The sequence below is a fragment of the Gobius niger genome (genome assembly GCF_951799975.1).
Source record: "Gobius niger genome assembly, chromosome: 3".
NCBI classification, from domain to species: Eukaryota; Metazoa; Chordata; class Actinopteri; order Gobiiformes; family Gobiidae; genus Gobius; species Gobius niger.
Genome location: NC_136854.1, coordinates 22,246,496 through 22,267,522, shown reverse-complemented (window position 1 = coordinate 22,267,522; position 21,027 = coordinate 22,246,496). Strand labels below are relative to the sequence as shown.

General features: G+C 40.9%; 1 protein-coding gene across 1 annotated transcript in view; it reads left to right on the top strand.

The window, feature by feature from the left end:
• The window catches only part of LOC306961047 (uncharacterized protein), a 67,682-nt gene that overhangs the window by 30,685 nt on the left and 15,970 nt on the right, over positions 1-21,027 (top strand). Inside the window, exons 39-44 of the mRNA XM_079553655.1 lie at positions 277-6,369; positions 6,883-6,960; positions 7,043-7,174; positions 7,253-7,393; positions 7,473-7,683; positions 7,755-7,833. Coding sequence (XP_079409781.1) covers positions 277-6,369; positions 6,883-6,960; positions 7,043-7,174; positions 7,253-7,393; positions 7,473-7,683; positions 7,755-7,833 — 6,734 coding nt within the window. The remainder of the gene's footprint in view (positions 1-276; positions 6,370-6,882; positions 6,961-7,042; positions 7,175-7,252; positions 7,394-7,472; positions 7,684-7,754; positions 7,834-21,027) is intronic.

Below are 21,027 nucleotides of genomic sequence, written 5' to 3'. Positions count from 1 at the left end.
TAAAGTTCATCCCAAACAAGCTCATTCTTCTTGGCCCTTTTGAACCTGTTTTGTTATTTCCTCTGGCTTTGCTTATGCTGCTCCCCTTGTCTCTTATTCTGGATCACTATTTCATCTTCCCTTTGACCTTGCCTCAAAGACTCTTCTCTGCTTTTACAAATGAAGATGGACGTTTAATGTCACTGTCTTGATCACAGATTTTTGTGTCTCTCTTCTCCCACTTAATTTGTCCCATTTGCCTCTGTTTTTTCTGTTTTTATACACATTTGATTAAAGTTTTCTTATTGAAGGATGATGAATCGGAGTCAACCGAAACATTCTCCTTAAGAGTTGGTCAAACTCTTGATCCTGCAACACTTGCAAGTCCGGACCTTCTCTCTGATATGTCAGACATCAAAGTGTCCAATATAACTATTGAACACACAGAGATTTTAACAAATGAGGAGAGAGTTGGGGCTAGAGCAATGGTGGATGATCTGTTAGCTGCTGTGGAACAGTCCAGACTTAAAACTGAAAAAAAAGAATTTTACACTCCTAGACTTCATGAACAAAATGAATCTACAAAAGTGTCTTGCATAGCTGCCAATAAAGTGCAAATGTGTCAAGTGGAGGTCTTCAGTGAGAAAAACACTGTGCTGACCACAACAGACAGCATCAACTCAGTGGAACAGACATTCATGTCAAAGAGTGGGTCTGAAGATGATCTTCTCCAAAGTACTTCAAATGAAGCTACAGAACACCCTGAAGGCAAGCGGCGACCACCTGATATCAAGAAGCCTATTCGCAAAAAACTTCGCGAGAGGGAGCGATCAGGTTGCAGTAGCTCTGAAGGGGAGTTGGAGCGTATGAGCTCAGTGGAGTCATTAGATGGTGACAGTGTCCTTCAGGCGCCTCCTGCTGGAACAACCTCAGTTGGAGAGCCACCCATTTCTCCTGTCATAGTTGAAACCTCTATTGGATCTATAAATAATAGAGTTAAGGCTTTACAGAGTAAGGTTGATGAAGAAGAAAAGCAACATACTGAAATACAAGGCTCCCATTTAAAGCCTTCAGAGAGGACAGAGGATGATATGCCAGAATTGCCCAGTGTCCCAAGATCTCCTAAATCACCGAGATCACAGACGGAAAGATTAGAGGAGACCATGTCTGTTAAAGAATTGATGAAAGCATTCCAAACTGGACAAGATCCATCCAAAAATAAAAGTGGACTTTTTGAACACAAAGCAGTTCCAGCTGCATCAAGTGTGTCAGAGGAAACCGAAGCTCCAGTACAGAATGCCGAGCAAAATGTTCACTTAGAGATTGAAAAGCAAGACAAAGAAGATCCACCAGTATCTAGTTCTATCAATCCGTCCGAGGCTGTAATAGGTATATCTCACAGCTCGATTGTAGGTGTAGATAAAGGGCAGGCCATGTCTGTGAAAGAACTGATGAAAACATTTCAGACAAGCCAAACAGTTGTTAAAGGCAAGTCACTTGAGCAAAAACTTATAGCCCCCTCCCTTTCAAATTTGTTATCCAAATCTTTAGATGGGCAAGGCTCTTCAAAGGAATTAATAATACAGGCCGATGTTTGTCAAATGACTGACGTTGGGCAGGAGCAGGATCAGTTTCAAACCCCAACCAAAGAGCAGTGTGAGGTTTCACAGTTTCTAGTAGAAAAGAAGGTAACTTTTGCCGACACCGTGGAATTCAATGAGGCGACTGACCTTCCTTTGTCAGAGGCTGAGTCTGTGTCTGTTAAGGAGCTGAGAGAAACGTCCCAAGCATTAGAAGATACTTCATCTTCAATTATTGCTAAGACAGAAACCATAGACACTAAAACTGTTCTAATATCTCAACAGAGCTGCTCAAATGAACAATTACAAACACACACTCTCAAAGACACACCCTTTATTTTGGAAACAACTTGTGATAATGTGAGTACAAGCTACAGATCAACTGATCCTCAAAAAGAAAGGGAGGAATTATCAAAGGAAGAGACATTGTCTGTTAAAGAGCGAATAAAATCATTCCAGAAGGCAAAGAACTCCACAGAAGATAAAAGCTTACTGGATCATATAAGCGCTGCCTGTATTGCAGCCGTAACACAGGTAGGTCCTGATCAAACTCAACATAAAATTGATGAACCCATAGTGAGAGACAAGCTACAGTTACATGGAAATAGTGACTCAGTGAATTTAGAGGGGCCATTTATAAGCACTGCCAAAAGCTTCGAAGACATGCAAATTAGTCCAGATCGCAGACCATCTGAGGACTTCAGTGCAGACATAAAAGCAGAACTGGAGGATAATCCTGAGTATCAACTATTCAAAACATCTTCATCTGCAGTTGATGAGAGGTACCAACTGGAAGCTCCTGAGACAGAAATGCTCACAGAGGTTACTGACTCATATTCTGGAGAAGATGAAAATTATGAACAGCTTCTTGAGACTGGTCAGGTTACAGAAGAAATGCTAAGTTACTCATCAAGGAGAGATGACATTGTTGTTTCAAATGAAAAATCTACACATGAAGTCAGGCAAAAGGATGCAATGACCAGCAATGAAAGACTTGCAATTGACAAAACAGAAACATCTTCATCTGCAGTTGATGAGAGGTACCAGCTGGAAGCTCCTGAGACGGAAATACCCATAGAGGTTATTGACTCATACTCTGGAGATGATGAAAATTATGAACAGCTTCTTGAGACTGGTCAGGTTACAGAAGAAATGCTGAGTTACTCATCAAGGAGAGATGACATTGTTGTTTCAAATGAAACATCTACAAATGAAGTCAAGCAAAATGATACAATTACCAGCAATGGAAGACATACAGTGCAGGAAACAGAAACATCTTCATCTGCAGTTGATGAGAGGTACCAGCTGGAAGCTCCTGAGACGGAAATACCCACAGAGGTTTTTGACTCATACTCTGGAGATGATGAAAATTATGAACAGCTTCTTGAGACTGGTCAGGTTACAGAAGAAATGCTGAGTTACTCATCAAGGAGAGATGACATTGTTGTTTCAAATGAAACATCTACAAATGAAGTCAAGCAAAATGATACAATTACCAGCAATGAAAGACAGACAGTGCAAGAAACAGAAACATCTTCATCTGCAGTTGATGAGAGGTACCAGCTGGAAGCTGTTGAGACGGAAATGCTCACAGAGGTTACTGACTCATATTCTGGAGATGATGAAAAATATGAACAGCTTCTTGAGACTGGTCAGGTTACAGAAGAAATGCTGAGTTACTCGTCAAGGAGAGATTACATTGTTGTTTCAAATGAAACATCTATGAATGAAGTCAGGCAAAAGGATACAATAGCCAGCAATGAAGGACTTACAGTGGAGGAAACAGAATGTAAAGAAGCTTTTATTGAAAGACACAAGTCTGCAGAGGCATCTTCAATCATTAAAGATATGTCAGGAATGGTGTTTCTCTTGGACAAAGATTTAGATGAGTGTCTTCAAAGCATACCACTCCAAAAGGATGAAGAAAAGGACATGGCTCAGGAAAAATTTGAAGAAGTTGTTTTAACAAAAGACATTGGAAGTGAAAACTTGAGAATTGTCTCCAAAGGAAATGAAAAGCTATTGTCTGTGCATGCCAAGAGTGATGAAACAGAATCATTGATTGAAAAATATACCACAGAAACAAAAGAAAAACATCTGTCAGGAATGGAGTCACTACTCGCTGATGACTTGGATCAGCTCCTCCATAACAAACCAGTAATCATATGTTCAATGGATACAAATATTGACTCTGAAAAAGGAAATGATAATTCTTCCCAAAATTGGAAAGTAACCAGATCAGAGAGACTAGATCAGGTTGCAACATCAACAACAGACCAAGAGTTGCTGGACATGTCATGTGATCAAGACTCAGACAAGGGTTTTGAAGCTATGGACACCTCTGAACAAAAGAATCCAGAAAAACAAAATGCATCTAAATTGACATCCCTGTCTCCAAATGCACAAGAAATGTATTCTGAAAGTGATGAGCCTGGATCTGAAGAAGTTAAAGCTGTTAAAGGGGAAGAGAATCGTATTTATGATCATAAACACCAAACAGAAAATGTCATCGCGAAGGATTCAAATAAACAATTCAAAGAATATTCACAAAGCCCTGTTTTACAGGCACAAATTCAAGAAAATGCTGTGTCAGAAAGTCAGAAAGAGAATGTACAAAAAGACATTACGGGCATGATTTCTGTCCTTAGTAAAGACTTAGAAGAATTTATGCAAAAAAATCCACAGAAAATACAAAATCGTTCAGATGAATACCAAACTGTTGAGAGCCCTATACAGGTAACTGTCCAGAATAGAAAATTTGCAGATGAGGTCAGCGGAGTGCAGTTTGGTGATTTTAAAGAATCATCAGGTTCTGTAATGGAGACACACTTCAAAGACAAAGCAACTGAAAGACCAACAAAGACACATTCAGTAGAAATGGATATGTCAGGTATGGTCTCATTGCTCTGTAGTGATTTAGATCATTACCTTGAAGAAAATACAAACACAACAAATATCCATCAAACTGATGAAGTAATTCATGAAAGCCTTACACAAGTTATCTTGTGTAAAGATATCCCAAAAGAATCAACAGCTGAAAATAACACAACTATAACCCCGGTGGACGCAAAGAATGCAACACCTTTTGACAATGGCTCATATAAACCCACTGAAAAAGAAGAGCCATGTCCATCACACACGATTACAGGCATTAAGGATGCAAGTACAACAATTGCTAATTTAGGTATTAAATTAACTGAATATGAGCAAGTTCCACAAAGGCCAGACAGTTTGGAGAAGATGAACTGTGATGATGTTGATAAAGTTAGTGAGTGCTCTCAGCAAGACTCACTAGAGTCAAGTCCTGTCATAGAGGATCGATCTTCAAAGAAATCTCCTGATTCCATAGAACCAAGTCCCACCAGGGAGTCCTCTTGTGAAGACTCACTTGAGGGAAGTCCTACTGAAGCAAAGCACATTGAATCAAAGCCAGTGGTGTATGAAGATTATTTCTCCCAACTCAAAGCTTGCAATGTCTTTGACAGAACTAGAGATGGAAATCAGACTGACACTGAAGGTGAGAGTTCAACATCTAACATTAATAACACTATCAATCTTGATGTTTTGACTCCAAAGAACAGTGATGATAAGGAACATTATGATAACAGAAATGAAGATTCATATTCCGAGGAGGAAATGTTTAAAATGATTGCCAAGATTAAAACATTTGAAGAAATGGGACATGAAACTAAAACTCAGAAATGCAGCCAAGAATATACAACACAGTTGTCCCCCAGTGCCTACCTCGAAACTAGTATTGGGTCCAAAGCTGACCCAATTGTTCAATCTCAACTTGAATCTACTGGACCTCTTGATACATCAACTTCTCATGAGTCAGGACTCGAAACAGATCCATTTCTGTTTCAGGAAGGAAAACTCTTTGAAATGACCAGAGGAGGTGCCATTGATGTGACCATTAGACACAGTGGTGATGAAGTAGAGCAAGTTTTACAAATAGATGAAGATGATGAAGAAAAGAACACTCCCACAACTTCTCAAGCAGAAAATGATCAATTCACAACCCCTAACTCTTTTGAAAAAGTGACAAGTGACATTAATTCACTCAGCTCAACTAATCTAGGCAGCTCAATAGAAGTTCACCTTGGTTCCCCCACTGCTTTGGAGATGTACATTACAAATGATAATGAACTTATTGAAAATCTTGGTCTTGATCTTAACACTACTATTGCCGACCTACAGCTGGATACACATTCCTCTTTGGTGCATTTAGAACAGGGCAATGAATCTTCTGAATCATCTGATGATGAGGAGGAGGAGGAGGAGGGTGATGAAGATCAGTGCTCTGTGATTGAAATTGACCTTGGAAAGATAGATCCACTCCCATCTTCAGGAATCCAGGAAGGTAACAATTTTAAAGAAGTTACTACTTCCTCTATACAAAGCAATGCCTTCAGTCGCAGAACTAGATCAGAGATTGAAGATGATGGTAGAAGTAAAGCTTTTGGTAAAAACAGTAGAAGTTGTTCTGAAAGCAGCAAAATCAGTATAAAACATGACTGTGCCGATTCTCTTCAGAAACCTGTCGCTCATGTCCACTCTTCCTCATATGATGTTACAAAACAGTCATCTCCTTTGATTTCAAGCAGCAGTCACAGGAGTCCAGATTCTGTTATTTTTACTTATGAAATCCCAGCCCCGCATAGGTCAGATTCAGATGCTCATTCCTTAGTTTCGATCCGGTCTTCTTTTGAAAAAGAAGACATATTTGAATCTAGGCCAACCTGGGATGACACTGTAGAAACACAGATGCAAAGAGTCGCCGCTGAGCATACTCCAGAGTATACACCAGGTATGATGAGGTCTCCACTGTCTGTTGCCTTTTGTGGCCTTTGATTTTCATGTGTTTTTTCATGTCTACAATGGTATATTGCAAATATCATGTTTTCTTGCTATTTTTGTTTCTTTTATTTTTTAATTTTGTTGTTTTTTGGATGTGCAAAATCTCAAGATTGAATGGCTGCATTGCAAAAGTTCAAACCACTCATGCAAAAGGATCAAATGTCATTCTACTAATACAGCATATTGCTCTACTAAAACGTAAAATACGACAAGCTTCACTAAGTTTAGCCCAGAAGCCAGTTTTACAGCTATTGCAATTAGCTGACAAAAGTCATCCAAAATAATGTCCAACTGCTTCATGCATGCTTCTGGCAAGATCAGACAAAACTTCAGATACTAATCCATGGCGTTTGTGCCAAGGTTAGTTTGTTTCTTGTTGTGTTTGATTGATGATGTCATTTATGGCTCGTCTTGTGAATAACATAAAAAAATTAAATTCCCACTTTGTTTGGTGACATTTTAGTAGATTGGCAAGATGATGCTGACAGGAAAGAGGAGACTTTGACTATAATTGCAGATCTTCTTGGCTTCAGCTGGACTGGTAAGGATAGGTGTTTGTTTGTGTTTGTTTTTGTTTTTGTTTTTATCTTCAGCATACCTGATGTTTTCTTTTACTTATGCAGAGCTTGCAAGAGAACTTGAATTTAGTGAGGACGATATCCAAGTCATACGAACGGAAAATCCCAATTCACTTCAAGAACAGAGCCATGCATTGCTACAGCGCTGGGTTGAAAGGGAAGGAAAACACGCCACTGGTAAATATTTGACATTATCGGCATAAACCGATAAACAAGTTACAAAATATGATTTGACTATAAATATCTCATTGTCAGAGGATTGTTTGGTGAAAAGATTAACAAAGATCAACCGCATGGACATAGTACATCTTATTGAAACTCAAATGAACAAGTCAGTTGTTGAACAAACATCAAGGACCTACGCTGAGATTGAGAAGACGCTTGATCACAGTGAAGGTATTGCAGTGGTAAAGGTTATTTACAAATGTTATTTGCTTTGTTCTGCAATGAATAAGATTGTTTTTTTCTTTCACAGTGTCAGTGGCCCTGTCTTCAGTGCAAGAGGATGTAGACAGTCCGAGAGTGGTAAGAAGGGTAGAAGGTGGAGATCGAAGACCACCTCCAGCTGTGTCTGAAGAGGACCTTTCAGTTGCATCGTTGCTGGATATACCTTCCTGGGCAGAGACTGTCGAGCACACTCATTCAGAAAGCATACATGATCTACTGGAGGACCTTGAGATTCCACAGTAAATACAATTCACTTATTTAAGTACCATTAATTTTCTTTCTATGATAATTCACATATATTCTTTTATAGAGAATTGAATCCTAACCTTTGGAATCCAGATGATGTAAATATACAAGAACCAACGAGTTATGCCCTGGAGGATGAGCAAGTAAGTACACATCGGGCATTAAAAGAAGCAGGAGGGGACTACCAAGAGGAAAGTTATACTAAATGCAAAGTGAAAAATCGACATTGTTCTGAGACTGATGGCGCCACAAGAGGCGCTCTATATGACTTGGAACAAACTGTACCACTTCAACACTTTGTCTTTTTAAAAGAAAGATACAAGACATTTGAAGGTGTGATTTTACCATCATCTGTAACTATCAAAGACTTTGGTCGAAGCCTTTCAGAATCAGATCAAGCTGAATCTGACTTCAGTGAGGTTTCTCATGATTTTCAGTGTACAAAACAGATTGATAATGCAGATGTCACACAACCTTTGGACCAGCAAGCACCTTTGGCCCAGATTGAAGACGCCAGTGTAGACGCAATGCTTTTGGGATCACAGGAGCACAGTGGTAGTGTTCCAGACAATCTTACACAGAAGCCAAGTAGAGGAGAAGTATTTGCATATTTGAAGAGGCAAGCAGATCCATCAAATTCTAAAGGTTTCCCAGCTGGATTTATGGAAAACTTGACTTTTATCGATGAGGATGAGAGTCACGCCGAAACATCAGGGATAATTGTTCCACCCATGAAGATAATGGAATATAATAAAGAAAAATTAACCATGCTTCCAGAAACAAACACTGCATGTATGGCATGTGACTCTACAAATTTTATCTCAGACAGGGCCCAAGTTAAAGATCCTCATTGTAGACAATATAATAAAGATCAACTAACTAGCACTGATTGGTTGAGCTCATCTCCACCTGAGACATCTTGTTGCTTTAGTACAAATATTCTGAAGACCAAACCCTATGGCAGGATCCATATTAACAAGACAGAAAATGTTAGACTGTTACAAAGCAATTCTACAGTAGAGGAAGATGTGGATCGCTGTAGAGCTTGCTCACCAGACTCTCAAACTTCACAGTGTAGTTTCTCATTTCTTGAACTTGCACTCTCTGAACCCACTCGTGCTGACCTGAGACGTCAAACCTGTGATTATTTTTTGTTTTATTCTGGTGAGAATCCATCAATCTCTATGCAACCCTTTGACATGATGTTAAGTTCACACTCAACAAATTGTCCATTGGTCAAGAATGGTGTGGCTTCAGAAAAGAAAAAAGGAATAGTTTGTTTACATAAATCACAACATTCACAAAAGTCTATTAAATTTGAATCTCCGAACATAGGAGAAAAGCAATCATATTTAGACTACTGGTTTTCAAAAGTTCAACCTCAACTGTCTGAAAATGAAAACCCAGAAGAGACTTCAAGTAAAACTTTTGCAAATAATATATGCAGTGAAAAGAAAAAAGACCATTTAGATAAAGCTGTGACAGATCATCACAAAAAAGAGAAGACTGTGCAGAAGAGAGGACTGTTTTATTTAGGACCTAAACGCAAACAGCAAAAACTAACAAAGCAACAAATACACAATGAAAACACTCATGAAAATTTTGATCAACCTCAGAAATCACAAAATACTGAATCAATGAGACAAAATGTTTTTACATTTATTAAGAGACCAAAATATGTCTTTAACTTTCTTGGATGTGTATATTCCAGAAAAGATGACAGTAACACCAAGAATTCAAATTCATGTTACGAAACATCGCAAACATCAACAAATGTTTGTACTCTGTCAAAGAATACGCCGGATGACTCTTGTTCCAGAACATGCTTTACATCAAGAAAACAAAAGGTTAATGATTGTGCACAAAAACCTAAAAGAATCTCTGATACCTTGTTCACTAGACCTGTGACGTATGCAGAAGTGGAGCAAGGGATGTATCTGAAAGATTCAGCTAGTGCACTGAAAAGTAAGCCGAAAGATGAGAGAGCAGTGACTCCTCTGCTGTTGTTTGATGAATCTTCTTATTTTAATGACTGTGACTTGCCCTGTAAATACAGAGCGTCGTCTCCTGATTCAGTAGCATCTCAAAGCGAATCCAGACCCTTAACTCCCGACTCACCTATCCCTCAGTTCAGAAGCTATGATGTTTACTGGAATTATGATGTATCAGGGCATAGGTCATGTACACCAGTATCAGAGGTCTCAGACTGGGAAGGCACTGATTTCTATCTGGAAAATCTGTTTGATGAAACTCGAGCACAATCGCCACTGTCAGATATATCAGACATTGAACTGGACAGGTTATTTGGATGCAGACCCTTGTCTCCTGAGTCTCTGTCTTCTGAGTTTGACTATACACTACTGCAAGAGTGGTTGTTAGACTTCCGTGCATCTTCCCCAGAATCCGTGCTTTCGTATGAAGAATTGACCTTTGAACCTCAGTCTACAGTTGGTAAAATGGTGGGTCAGACCTGTAATTATTTCCTAAAATATTCCCAAAGTAGACCTTCATCTTCTCAATCAGTGTTGACAGAAACTGACGATTTCACCTATGGTTTAGAAGATCTCTTTGACCATAGCAGAACAGATACACCAGATTCCCTTACTTTTGAAGACAATGCTAGTCTTACCAAATCTAAAGTAATCTCCACCAGAGCCGTGTTTGTATCGAGAACTCTGTCGTATGCTGATGTCGTGCGAGGGATTCATCTTAAAGATTCGGCCAATGCACGAGACAGCAAGCAGCCAGATGAGAGAGCAATCAGTCCTCTGCTGTTGTTTGATGAATCTTCTTACATTGATGAGTGTGACCTGGACAATAAATACAGGTCATTTTCCCCTGAATCAGTAGCCTCTCAAGGTGAATGTAGACCCCTATCTCCTGACTCGCCTATCCCTCAGTTCAGATGCTATGATGTTCACCAGCATCGTCAGTTTTTAGGGCATAGGTCTTGTACACCAGTATCAGAGGTCTCAGACTGGGAAGGCACTGATTTCTGCCTGGAAAGTCTGTTTGATGAATACAGGGTTTTTCCCCCTGATTCAATAGCATATCAAATTGAATGTAGACCCCTATCTCCCGACTCACCTATACCACAGTTTAGATGCTATAATGTTTACTGGAATTATGATGCATCAGGGCATAGGTCTTGTACACCAGTATCAGAGGTCTCAGACTGGGAAGGCACTGATTTCTGTCTGGAAAATCTGTTTGATGAAACTCGAGCACAATCGCCACAGTCAGATATATCAGACCTTGAACTGGACAGGTTATTTGGATGCAGACCCTTGTCACCTGAGTCTTTGTCTTCTGAGTTTGACTATACACTACTGCAAGAGTGGTTGTTAGACTTTCGCGCAACTTCTCCAGAATCTGTTCTTTCTTTCGAAGAATCAACCTTTGAAACTCAGTCTACAGTTGGTCCAATAATGGGTCAGACCTGTAATTATTTCCTAAAATATTCCCAAAGTAGACCTTCATCTTCTCAATCAGTGTTGTCAGAAACTGAGGATTTCACCTATGGTTTAGAAGATCTCTTTGACCATAGCAGACCAGATACACCAGATTCTCTTACTTCTGAAGACAATGCTAGTCCAAGCAAATTTAAAGTAATCTCCACCAGAGCTGTGTTTACACCAAGAACTCTGTCGTATGCTGATGTGGTGCGAGGGATTCATCTAAAAGATTCAGCCAATGCACTAGACAGCAAGCAGCCAGATGAGAGAGCAATCAGTCCTCTGCTGTTGTTTGATGAATCTTCTTATATTGATGAGTGTGACCTGAACATTAAATACAGGGCATTTTCCCCTGATTCAGTAGCATCTCAAGGTGAATGTAGACCCCTATCTCCCGACTCACCAATCCCTCAGTTCAGATGCTATAATGTTTACTGGAATTATGATGTATCAGGGCATAGGTCTTGTACACCAGTATCAGAGGTCTCAGACTGGGAAGGCACTGATTTCTGTCTTGAAAATCTGTTTGATGAAACTCGAGCACAATCGCCACTGTCAGATATATCAGACCTTGAACTTGACAGATTATTTGGATGCAGACCCTTGTCTCCTGAGTCTCTGTCTTCTGAGTTTGATTATACACTACTGCAAGAGTGGTTGTTAGACTTTCGCGCAACTTCTCCAGAATCTGTTCTTTCGTTTGAAGAATCAACCTTTGAAACTCAGTCTACAGTTGGTCCAATAATGTGTCAGACCTGTAATTATTTCCTAAAATATTCCCAAAGAAGACCTTCATCTTCTCAATCAGTGTTGTCAGAAACTGAGGATTTCACCTATGGTTTAGAAGATCTCTTTGACCATAGCAGACCAGATACACCAGATTCTCTTACTTCTGAAGACAATGCTAGTCTTAGCAAATCTAAAGTAATCTCCACCAGAGCTGTGTTTACACCAAGAATTCTGTCGTATGCTGATGTGGTGCGAGGGATTTATCTTAAAGATTCGGTCAATGCACGAGACAGCAAGCAGCCAGATGAGAGAGCAATCAGTCCTCTGCTGTTGTTTGAAAAGTCATCTTACCTTGATGAGTGTGACCTGGACAATAAATACAGGGCATTTTCACCTGATTCAGTAATATCTCAAGGTGAATGCAGACCCCTATCTCCCGACTCACCTGTACCTCAGTTCAAATGCTATAATGTTTACTGGAATTATGATGTATCAGGGCATAGGTCTTGTACACCAGTATCAGAGGTCTCAGACTGGGAAGGCACTGATTTCTGTCTTGAAAATCTGTTTGATGAAACTCGAGCACAATCGCCACAGTCAGATATATCAGACATTGAACTGGACAGGTTATTTGGATGCAGACCCTTGTCTCCTGAGTCTTTGTCTTCTGAGTTTGACTATACACTACTGCAAGAGTGGTTGTTAGACTTCCGCGCATCCTCCCCAGAATCCGTGCTTTCGTATGAAGAATTGACCTTTGAACCTCAGTCTACAGTTGGTCGAATGATGGGTCAGACTTGCAATTATTTCCTAAAATATTCCCAAAGAAGACCTTCATCTTTACAATCAGTGTTGTCAGAAACTGACAATTTCACCTATGGTTTAGAAGATCTCTTTGACCATAGCAGACCAGATACACCAGATTCTCTTGCTTCTGAAGACAATGCTAGTCTTAGCAAATCTAAAGTAATCTCCACCAGAGCTGTGTTTACACCAAGAACTCTGTCGTATGCTGATATGGTGCGAGGGATTCATCTTAAAGATTCGGCCAATGCACTAGACAGCAAGCAGCCAGATGAGAGAGCAATCAGTCCTCTGCTGTTGTTTGATGAATCTTCTTACATTGATGAGTGTGACCTGGACAATAAATACAGGGCATTTTCACCTGATTCAGTAATATCTCAAGGTGAATGCAGACCCCTATCTCCCGACTCACCTATACCTCAGTTCAAATGCTATGATGTTTACTGGAATTATGATGTATCAGGGCATAGGTCTTGTACACCTGTATCAGAGGTCTCAGACTGGGAAGGCACTGATTTCTGTCTTGAAAATCTGTTTGATGAAACTCGAGCACAATCGCCACTGTCAGATATATCAGACCTTGAACTTGACAGGTTATTTGGATGCAGACCCTTGTCTCCTGAGTCTCTGTCTTCTGAGTTTGACTATACACTACTGCAAGAGTGGTTGTTAGACTTCCGCGCATCCTCCCCAGAATCTGTGCTTTCGTATGAAGAATTGACCTTTGAACCTCAGTCTACAGTTGGTCAAATGATGGGTCAGACTTGTAATTATTTCCTGAAATATTCCCAAAGAAGACCTTCATCTTCTCAATCAGTGTTGTCAGAAACTGAAGATTTCACCTATGGTTTAGAAGATCTCTTTGACCATAGCAGACCAGATACACCAGATTCCCTTACTTCTGAAGACAATGCTAGTCCAAGCAAATTTAAAGTAATCTCCACCAGAGCTGTGTTTACACCAAGAACTCTGTCGTATGCTGATGTGGTGCGAGGGATTCATCTTAAAGATTCGGCCAATGCACGAGACAGCAAACAGCCAGATGAGAGAGCAATCAGTCCTCTGCTGTTGTTTGAAAAGTCATCTTACCTTGATGAGTGTGACCTGAACATTAAAAACAGGGCATTTTCCCCTGAATCAGTAGCATCTCAAGGTGAATGTAGACCCCTATCTCCTGACTCGCCTATCCCTCAGTTCAGATGCTATGATGTTCACCAGCATCGTCAAGTTTTAGGGCATAGGTCTTGTACACCAGTATCAGAGGTCTCAGACTGGGAAGGCACTGATTTCTGCCTGGAAAGTCTGTTTGATGAATACAGGGTTTTTCCCCCTGAATCAATAGCGTATCAAATTGAATGTAGACCCCTATCTCCCGACTCACCTATCCCTCAGTTCAGAAGCTATAATGTTTACTGGAATTATGATGTATCAGGGCATAGGTCTTGTACACTTGTATCAGAGGTCTCAGACTGGGAAGGCACTGATTTCTGTCTTGAAAATCTGTTTGATGAAACTCGAGCACAATCGCCACTGTCAGATATATCAGACCTTGAACTTGACAGGTTATTTGGATGCAGACCCTTGTCTCCTGAGTCTCTGTCTTCTGAGTTTGACTATACACTACTGCAAGAGTGGTTGTTAGACTTCCGCGCATCCTCCCCAGAATCTGTGCTTTCGTATGAAGAATTGACCTTTGAACCTCAGTCTACAGTTGGTCAAATGATGGGTCAGACTTGTAATTATTTCCTGAAATATTCCCAAAGAAGACCTTCATCTTCTCAATCAGTGTTGTCAGAAACTGAAGATTTCACCTATGGTTTAGAAGATCTCTTTGACCATAGCAGACCAGATACACCAGATTCCCTTACTTCTGAAGACAATGCTAGTCCAAGCAAATTTAAAGTAATCTCCACCAGAGCTGTGTTTACACCAAGAACTCTGTCGTATGCTGATGTGGTGCGAGGGATTCATCTTAAAGATTCGGCCAATGCACGAGACAGCAAACAGCCAGATGAGAGAGCAATCAGTCCTCTGCTGTTGTTTGAAAAGTCATCTTACCTTGATGAGTGTGACCTGAACATTAAAAACAGGGCATTTTCCCCTGAATCAGTAGCATCTCAAGGTGAATGTAGACCCCTATCTCCTGACTCGCCTATCCCTCAGTTCAGATGCTATGATGTTCACCAGCATCGTCAAGTTTTAGGGCATAGGTCTTGTACACCAGTATCAGAGGTCTCAGACTGGGAAGGCACTGATTTCTGCCTGGAAAGTCTGTTTGATGAATACAGGGTTTTTCCCCCTGAATCAATAGCGTATCAAATTGAATGTAGACCCCTATCTCCCGACTCACCTATCCCTCAGTTCAGAAGCTATAATGTTTACTGGAATTATGATGTATCAGGGCATAGGTCTTGTACACCTGTATCAGAGGTCTCAGACTGGGAAGGCACTGATTTCTGTCTTGAAAATCTGTTTGATGAAACTCGAGCACAATCGCCACAGTCAGATATATCAGACATTGAACTGGACAGGTTATTTGGATGCAGACCCTTGTCTCCTGAGTCTTTGTCTTCTGAGTTTGACTATACACTACTGCAAGAGTGGTTGTTAGACTTCCGCGCATCCTCCCCAGAATCCGTGCTTTCGTATGAAGAATTGACCTTTGAACCTCAGTCTACAGTTGGTCGAATGATGGGTCAGACTTGCAATTATTTCCTAAAATATTCCCAAAGAAGACCTTCATCTTCTCAATCAGTGTTGTCAGAAACTGACAATTTCACCTATGGTTTAGAAGATCTCTTTGACCATAGCAGACCAGATACACCAGATTCTCTTGCTTCTGAAGACAATGCTAGTCTTAGCAAATCTAAAGTAATCTCCACCAGAGCTGTGTTTACACCAAGAACTCTGTCGTATGCTGATGTGGTGCGAGGGATTCATCTAAAAGATTCGGCCAATGCACTAGACAGCAAGCAGCCAGATGAGAGAGCAATCAGTCCTCTGCTGTTGTTTGATGAATCTTCTTACATTGATGAGTGTGACCTGGACAATAAATACAGGGCATTTTCACCTGATTCAGTAATATCTCAAGGTGAATGCAGATCCCTATCTCCCGACTCACCTATACCTCAGTTCAAATGCTATAATGTTTACTGGAATTATGATGCATCAGGGCATAGGTCTTGTACACCAGTATCAGAGGTCTCAGACTGGGAAGGCACTGATTTCTGTCTTGAAAATCTGTTTGATGAAACTCGAGCACAATCGCCACAGTCAGATATATCAGACATTGAACTGGACAGGTTATTTGGATGCAGACCCTTGTCTCCTGAGTCTTTGTCTTCTGAGTTTGACTATACACTACTGCAAGAGTGGTTGTTAGACTTCCGCGCATCCTCCCCAGAATCCGTGCTTTCGTATGAAGAATTGACCTTTGAACCTCAGTCTACAGTTGGTCGAATGATGGGTCAGACTTGCAATTATTTCCTAAAATATTCCCAAAGAAGACCTTCATCTTCTCAATCAGTGTTGTCAGAAACTGACAATTTCACCTATGGTTTAGAAGATCTCTTTGACCATAGCAGACCAGATACACCAGATTCTCTTGCTTCTGAAGACAATGCTAGTCTTAGCAAATCTAAAGTAATCTCCACCAGAGCTGTGTTTACACCAAGAACTCTGTCGTATGCTGATGTGGTGCGAGGGATTCATCTTAAAGATTCGGCCAATGCACTAGACAGCAAGCAGCCAGATGAGAGAGCAATCAGTCCTCTGCTGTTGTTTGATGAATCTTCTTACATTGATGAGTGTGACCTGGACAATAAATACAGGGCATTTTCACCTGATTCAGTAATATCTCAAGGTGAATGCAGACCCCTATCTCCCGACTCACCTATACCTCAGTTCAAATGCTATGATGTTTACTGGAATTATGATGTATCAGGGCATAGGTCTTGTACACCTGTATCAGAGGTCTCAGACTGGGAAGGCACTGATTTCTGTCTTGAAAATCTGTTTGATGAAACTCGAGCACAATCGCCACTGTCAGATATATCAGACCTTGAACTTGACAGGTTATTTGGATGCAGACCCTTGTCTCCTGAGTCTCTGTCTTCTGAGTTTGACTATACACTACTGCAAGAGTGGTTGTTAGACTTCCGCGCATCCTCCCCAGAATCTGTGCTTTCGTATGAAGAATTGACCTTTGAACCTCAGTCTACAGTTGGTCAAATGATGGGTCAGACTTGTAATTATTTCCTGAAATATTCCCAAAGAAGACCTTCATCTTCTCAATCAGTGTTGTCAGAAACTGAAGATTTCACCTATGGTTTAGAAGATCTCTTTGACCATAGCAGACCAGATACACCAGATTCCCTTACTTCTGAAGACAATGCTAGTCCAAGCAAATTTAAAGTAATCTCCACCAGAGCTGTGTTTACACCAAGAACTCTGTCGTATGCTGATGTGGTGCGAGGGATTCATCTTAAAGATTCGGCCAATGCACGAGACAGCAAACAGCCAGATGAGAGAGCAATCAGTCCTCTGCTGTTGTTTGAAAAGTCATCTTACCTTGATGAGTGTGACCTGGACAATAAATACAGGGCATTTTCACCTGATTCAGTAATATCTCAAGGTGAATGCAGACCCCTATCTCCCGACTCACCTATACCTCAGTTTAAATGCTATAATGTTTACTGGAATTATGATGCATCAGGGCATAGGTCTTGTACACCTGTATCAGAGGTCTCAGACTGGGAAGGCACTGATTTCTGTCTTGAAAATCTGTTTGATGAAACTCGAGCACAATCGCCACTGTCAGATATATCAGACCTTGAACTGGACAGGTTATTTGGATGCAGACCCTTGTCTCCTGAGTCTCTGTCTTCTGAGTTTGACTATACACTACTGCAAGAGTGGTTGTTAGACTTCCGCGCATCCTCCCCAGAATCCGTGCTTTCGTATGAAGAATTGACCTTTGAACCTCAGTCTACAGTTGGTCAAATGATGGGTCAGACTTGTAATTATTTCCTAAAATTTTCCCAAAGAAGACCTTCATCTTCTCAATCAGTGTTGTCAGAAACTGAGGATTTCACCTATGGTTTAGAAGATCTCTTTGACCATAGCAGACCAGATACACCAGATTCTCTTACTTCTGAAGACAATGCTAGTCTTAGCAAATCTAAAGTAATCTCCACCAGAGCTGTGTTTACACCAAGAACTCTGTCGTATGCTGATGTGGTGCGAGGGATTCATCTAAAAGATTCGGCCAATGCACTAGACAGCAAGCAGCCAGATGAGAGAGCAATCAGTCCTCTGCTGTTGTTTGATGAATCTTCTTACATTGATGAGTGTGACCTGGACAATAAATACAGGGCATTTTCACCTGATTCAGTAATATCTCAAGGTGAATGCAGACCCCTATCTCCCGACTCACCTGTACCTCAGTTCAAATGCTATAATGTTTACTGGAATTATGATGCATCAGGGCATAGGTCTTGTACACCAGTATCAGAGGTCTCAGACTGGGAAGGCACTGATTTCTGTCTTGAAAATCTGTTTGATGAAACTCGAGCACAATCGCCACAGTCAGATATATCAGACCTTGAACTGGACAGGTTATTTGGATGCAGAGCCTTGTCTCCTGAGTCTCTGTCTTCTGAGTTTGACTATACACTACTGCAAGAGTGGTTGTTAAACTTCCGTGCATCCTCCCCAGAATCCGTGCTTTCGTATGAAGAATTGACCTTTGAACCTCAGTCTGCAGTTGGTCAAATGATGGGTCAGACTTGTAATTATTTCCTAAAATATTCCCAAAGTAGACCTTCATCTTCTCAATCAGTGTTGTCAGAAACTGAGGATTTCACCTATGGTTTAGAAGATCTTTTTGACCATAGCAGACCAGATACACCAGATTCTCTTACTTCTGAAGACAATGCTAGTCTTAGCAAATCTAAAGTAATCTCCACCAGAGCTGTGTTTACACCAAGAACTCTGTCGTATGCTGATGTGGTGCGAGGGATTCATCTAAAAGCTTCGGCCAATGCACGAGACAGCAAGCAGCCAGATGAGAGAGCAATCAGTCCTCTGCTGTTGTTTGAAAAGTCATCTTACTTTGATGAGTGTGACCTGGACAATAAATACAGGGCATTTTCACCTGATTCAGTAATATCTCAAGGTGAATGCAGACCCCTATCTCCCGACTCACCAATCCCTCATTTCAGATGCTATAATGTTTACTGGAATTATGATGCATCAGGGCATAGGTCTTGTACACCTGTATCAGAGGTCTCAGACTGGGAAGGCACTGATTTCTGTCTTGAAAATCTGTTTGATGAAACTCGAGCACAATCGCCACTGTCAGATATATCAGACCTTGAACTTGACAGGTTATTTGGATGCAGACCCTTGTCTCCTGAGTCTCTGTCTTCTGAGTTTGACTATACACTACTGCAAGAGTGGTTGTTAGACTTCCGCGCATCCTCCCCAGAATCCGTGCTTTCGTATGAAGAATTGACCTTTGAACCTCAGTCTACAGTTGGTCAAATGATGGGTCAGACTTGTAGTTATTTCCTAAAATATTCCCAAAGAAGACCTTCATCTTCTCAATCAGTGTTGTCAGAAACTGAGGATTTCACCTATGGTTTAGAAGATCTCTTTGACCATAGCAGACCAGATACACCAGATTCTCTTGCTTCTGAAGACAATGCTAGTCCAAGCAAATTTAAAGCAATCTCCACCAGAGCTGTGTTTACACCAAGAACTCTGTCATATGCTGATGTGGTGCGAGGGATTCATCTTAAAGCTTCGGCCAATGCACTAGACAGCAAGCAGCCAAATGAGAGAGCAATCAGTCCTCTGCTGTTGTTTGATGAATCTTCTTACCTTGATGAGTGTGACCTGGACAATAAATACAGGGCATTTTCCCCTGATTCAGTAGCATCTCAAGGTGAATGCAGACCCCTATCTCCTGACTCGCCTATCCCTCAGTTCAGATGCTATGATGTTCACCAGCATCGTCAAGTTTTAGGGCATAGGTCTTGTACACCAGTATCAGAGGTCTCAGACTGGGAAGGCACTGATTTCTGCCTGGAAAGTCTGTTTGATGAATACAGGGTTTTTCCCCCTGACTCGATAGCATATCAAATTGAATATAGACCTTTATCTCCCGACTCACCTATACCACAGTTTAGATGCTATAATGTTTACTGGAATTATGATGTATCAGGGCATAGGTCTTGTACACCAGTATCAGAGGTCTCAGACTGGGAAGGCACTGATTTCTGTCTGGAAAATCTGTTTGATGAAACTCGAGCACAATCGCCACAGTCAGATATATCAGACCTTGAACTTGACAGGTTATTTGGATGCAGACCCTTGTCTCCTGAGTCTCTGTCTTCTGAGTTTGACTATACACTACTGCAAGAGTGGTTGTTAGACTTCCGCGCATCCTCCCCAGAATCCGTGCTTTCGTATGAAGAATTGACCTTTGAACCTCAGTCTACAGTTGGTCAAATGATGGGTCAGACTTGTAATTATTTCCTAAAATATTCCCAAAGAAGACCTTCATCTTCTCAATCAGTGTTGTCAGAAACTGAGGATTTCACCTATGGTTTAGAAGATCTCTTTGACCATAGCAGACCAGATACACCAGATTCTCTTACTTCTGAAGACAATGCTAGTCCAAGCAAATTTAAAGTAATCTCCACCAGAGCTGTGTTTACACCAAGAACTCTGTCATATGCCGATGTGGTGCGAGGGATTCATCTTAAAGCTTCGGCCAATGCACTAGACAGCAAGCAGCCAAATGAGAGAGCAATCAGTCCTCTGCTGTTGTTTGATGAATCTTCTTACCTTGATGAGTGTGACCTGGACAATAAATACAGGGCATTTTCCCCTTATTCAGTAGCATCTCAAGGTGAATGCAGACCCCTATCTCCTGACTCGCCTATCCCTCAGTTCAGATGCTATGATGTTCACCAGCATCGTCAAGTTGTAGGGCATAGGTCTTGTACACCAGTATCAGAGGTCTCAGACTGGGAAGGCACTGATTTCTGCCTGGAAAGTCTGTTTGATGAATACAGGGTTTTTCCCCCTGATTCGATAGCATATCAAATTGAATATAGACCTTTATCTCCCGACTCACCTATACCACAGTTTAGATGCTATAATGTTTACTGGAATTATGATGCATCAGGGCATAGGTCTTGTACACCAGTATCAGAGGTCTCAGACTGGGAAGGCACTGATTTTTGTCTGGAAAATCTGTTTGATGAAACTCGAGCACAATCGCCACAGTCAGATATATCAGACCTTGAACTTGACAGGTTATTTGGATGCAGACCCTTGTCT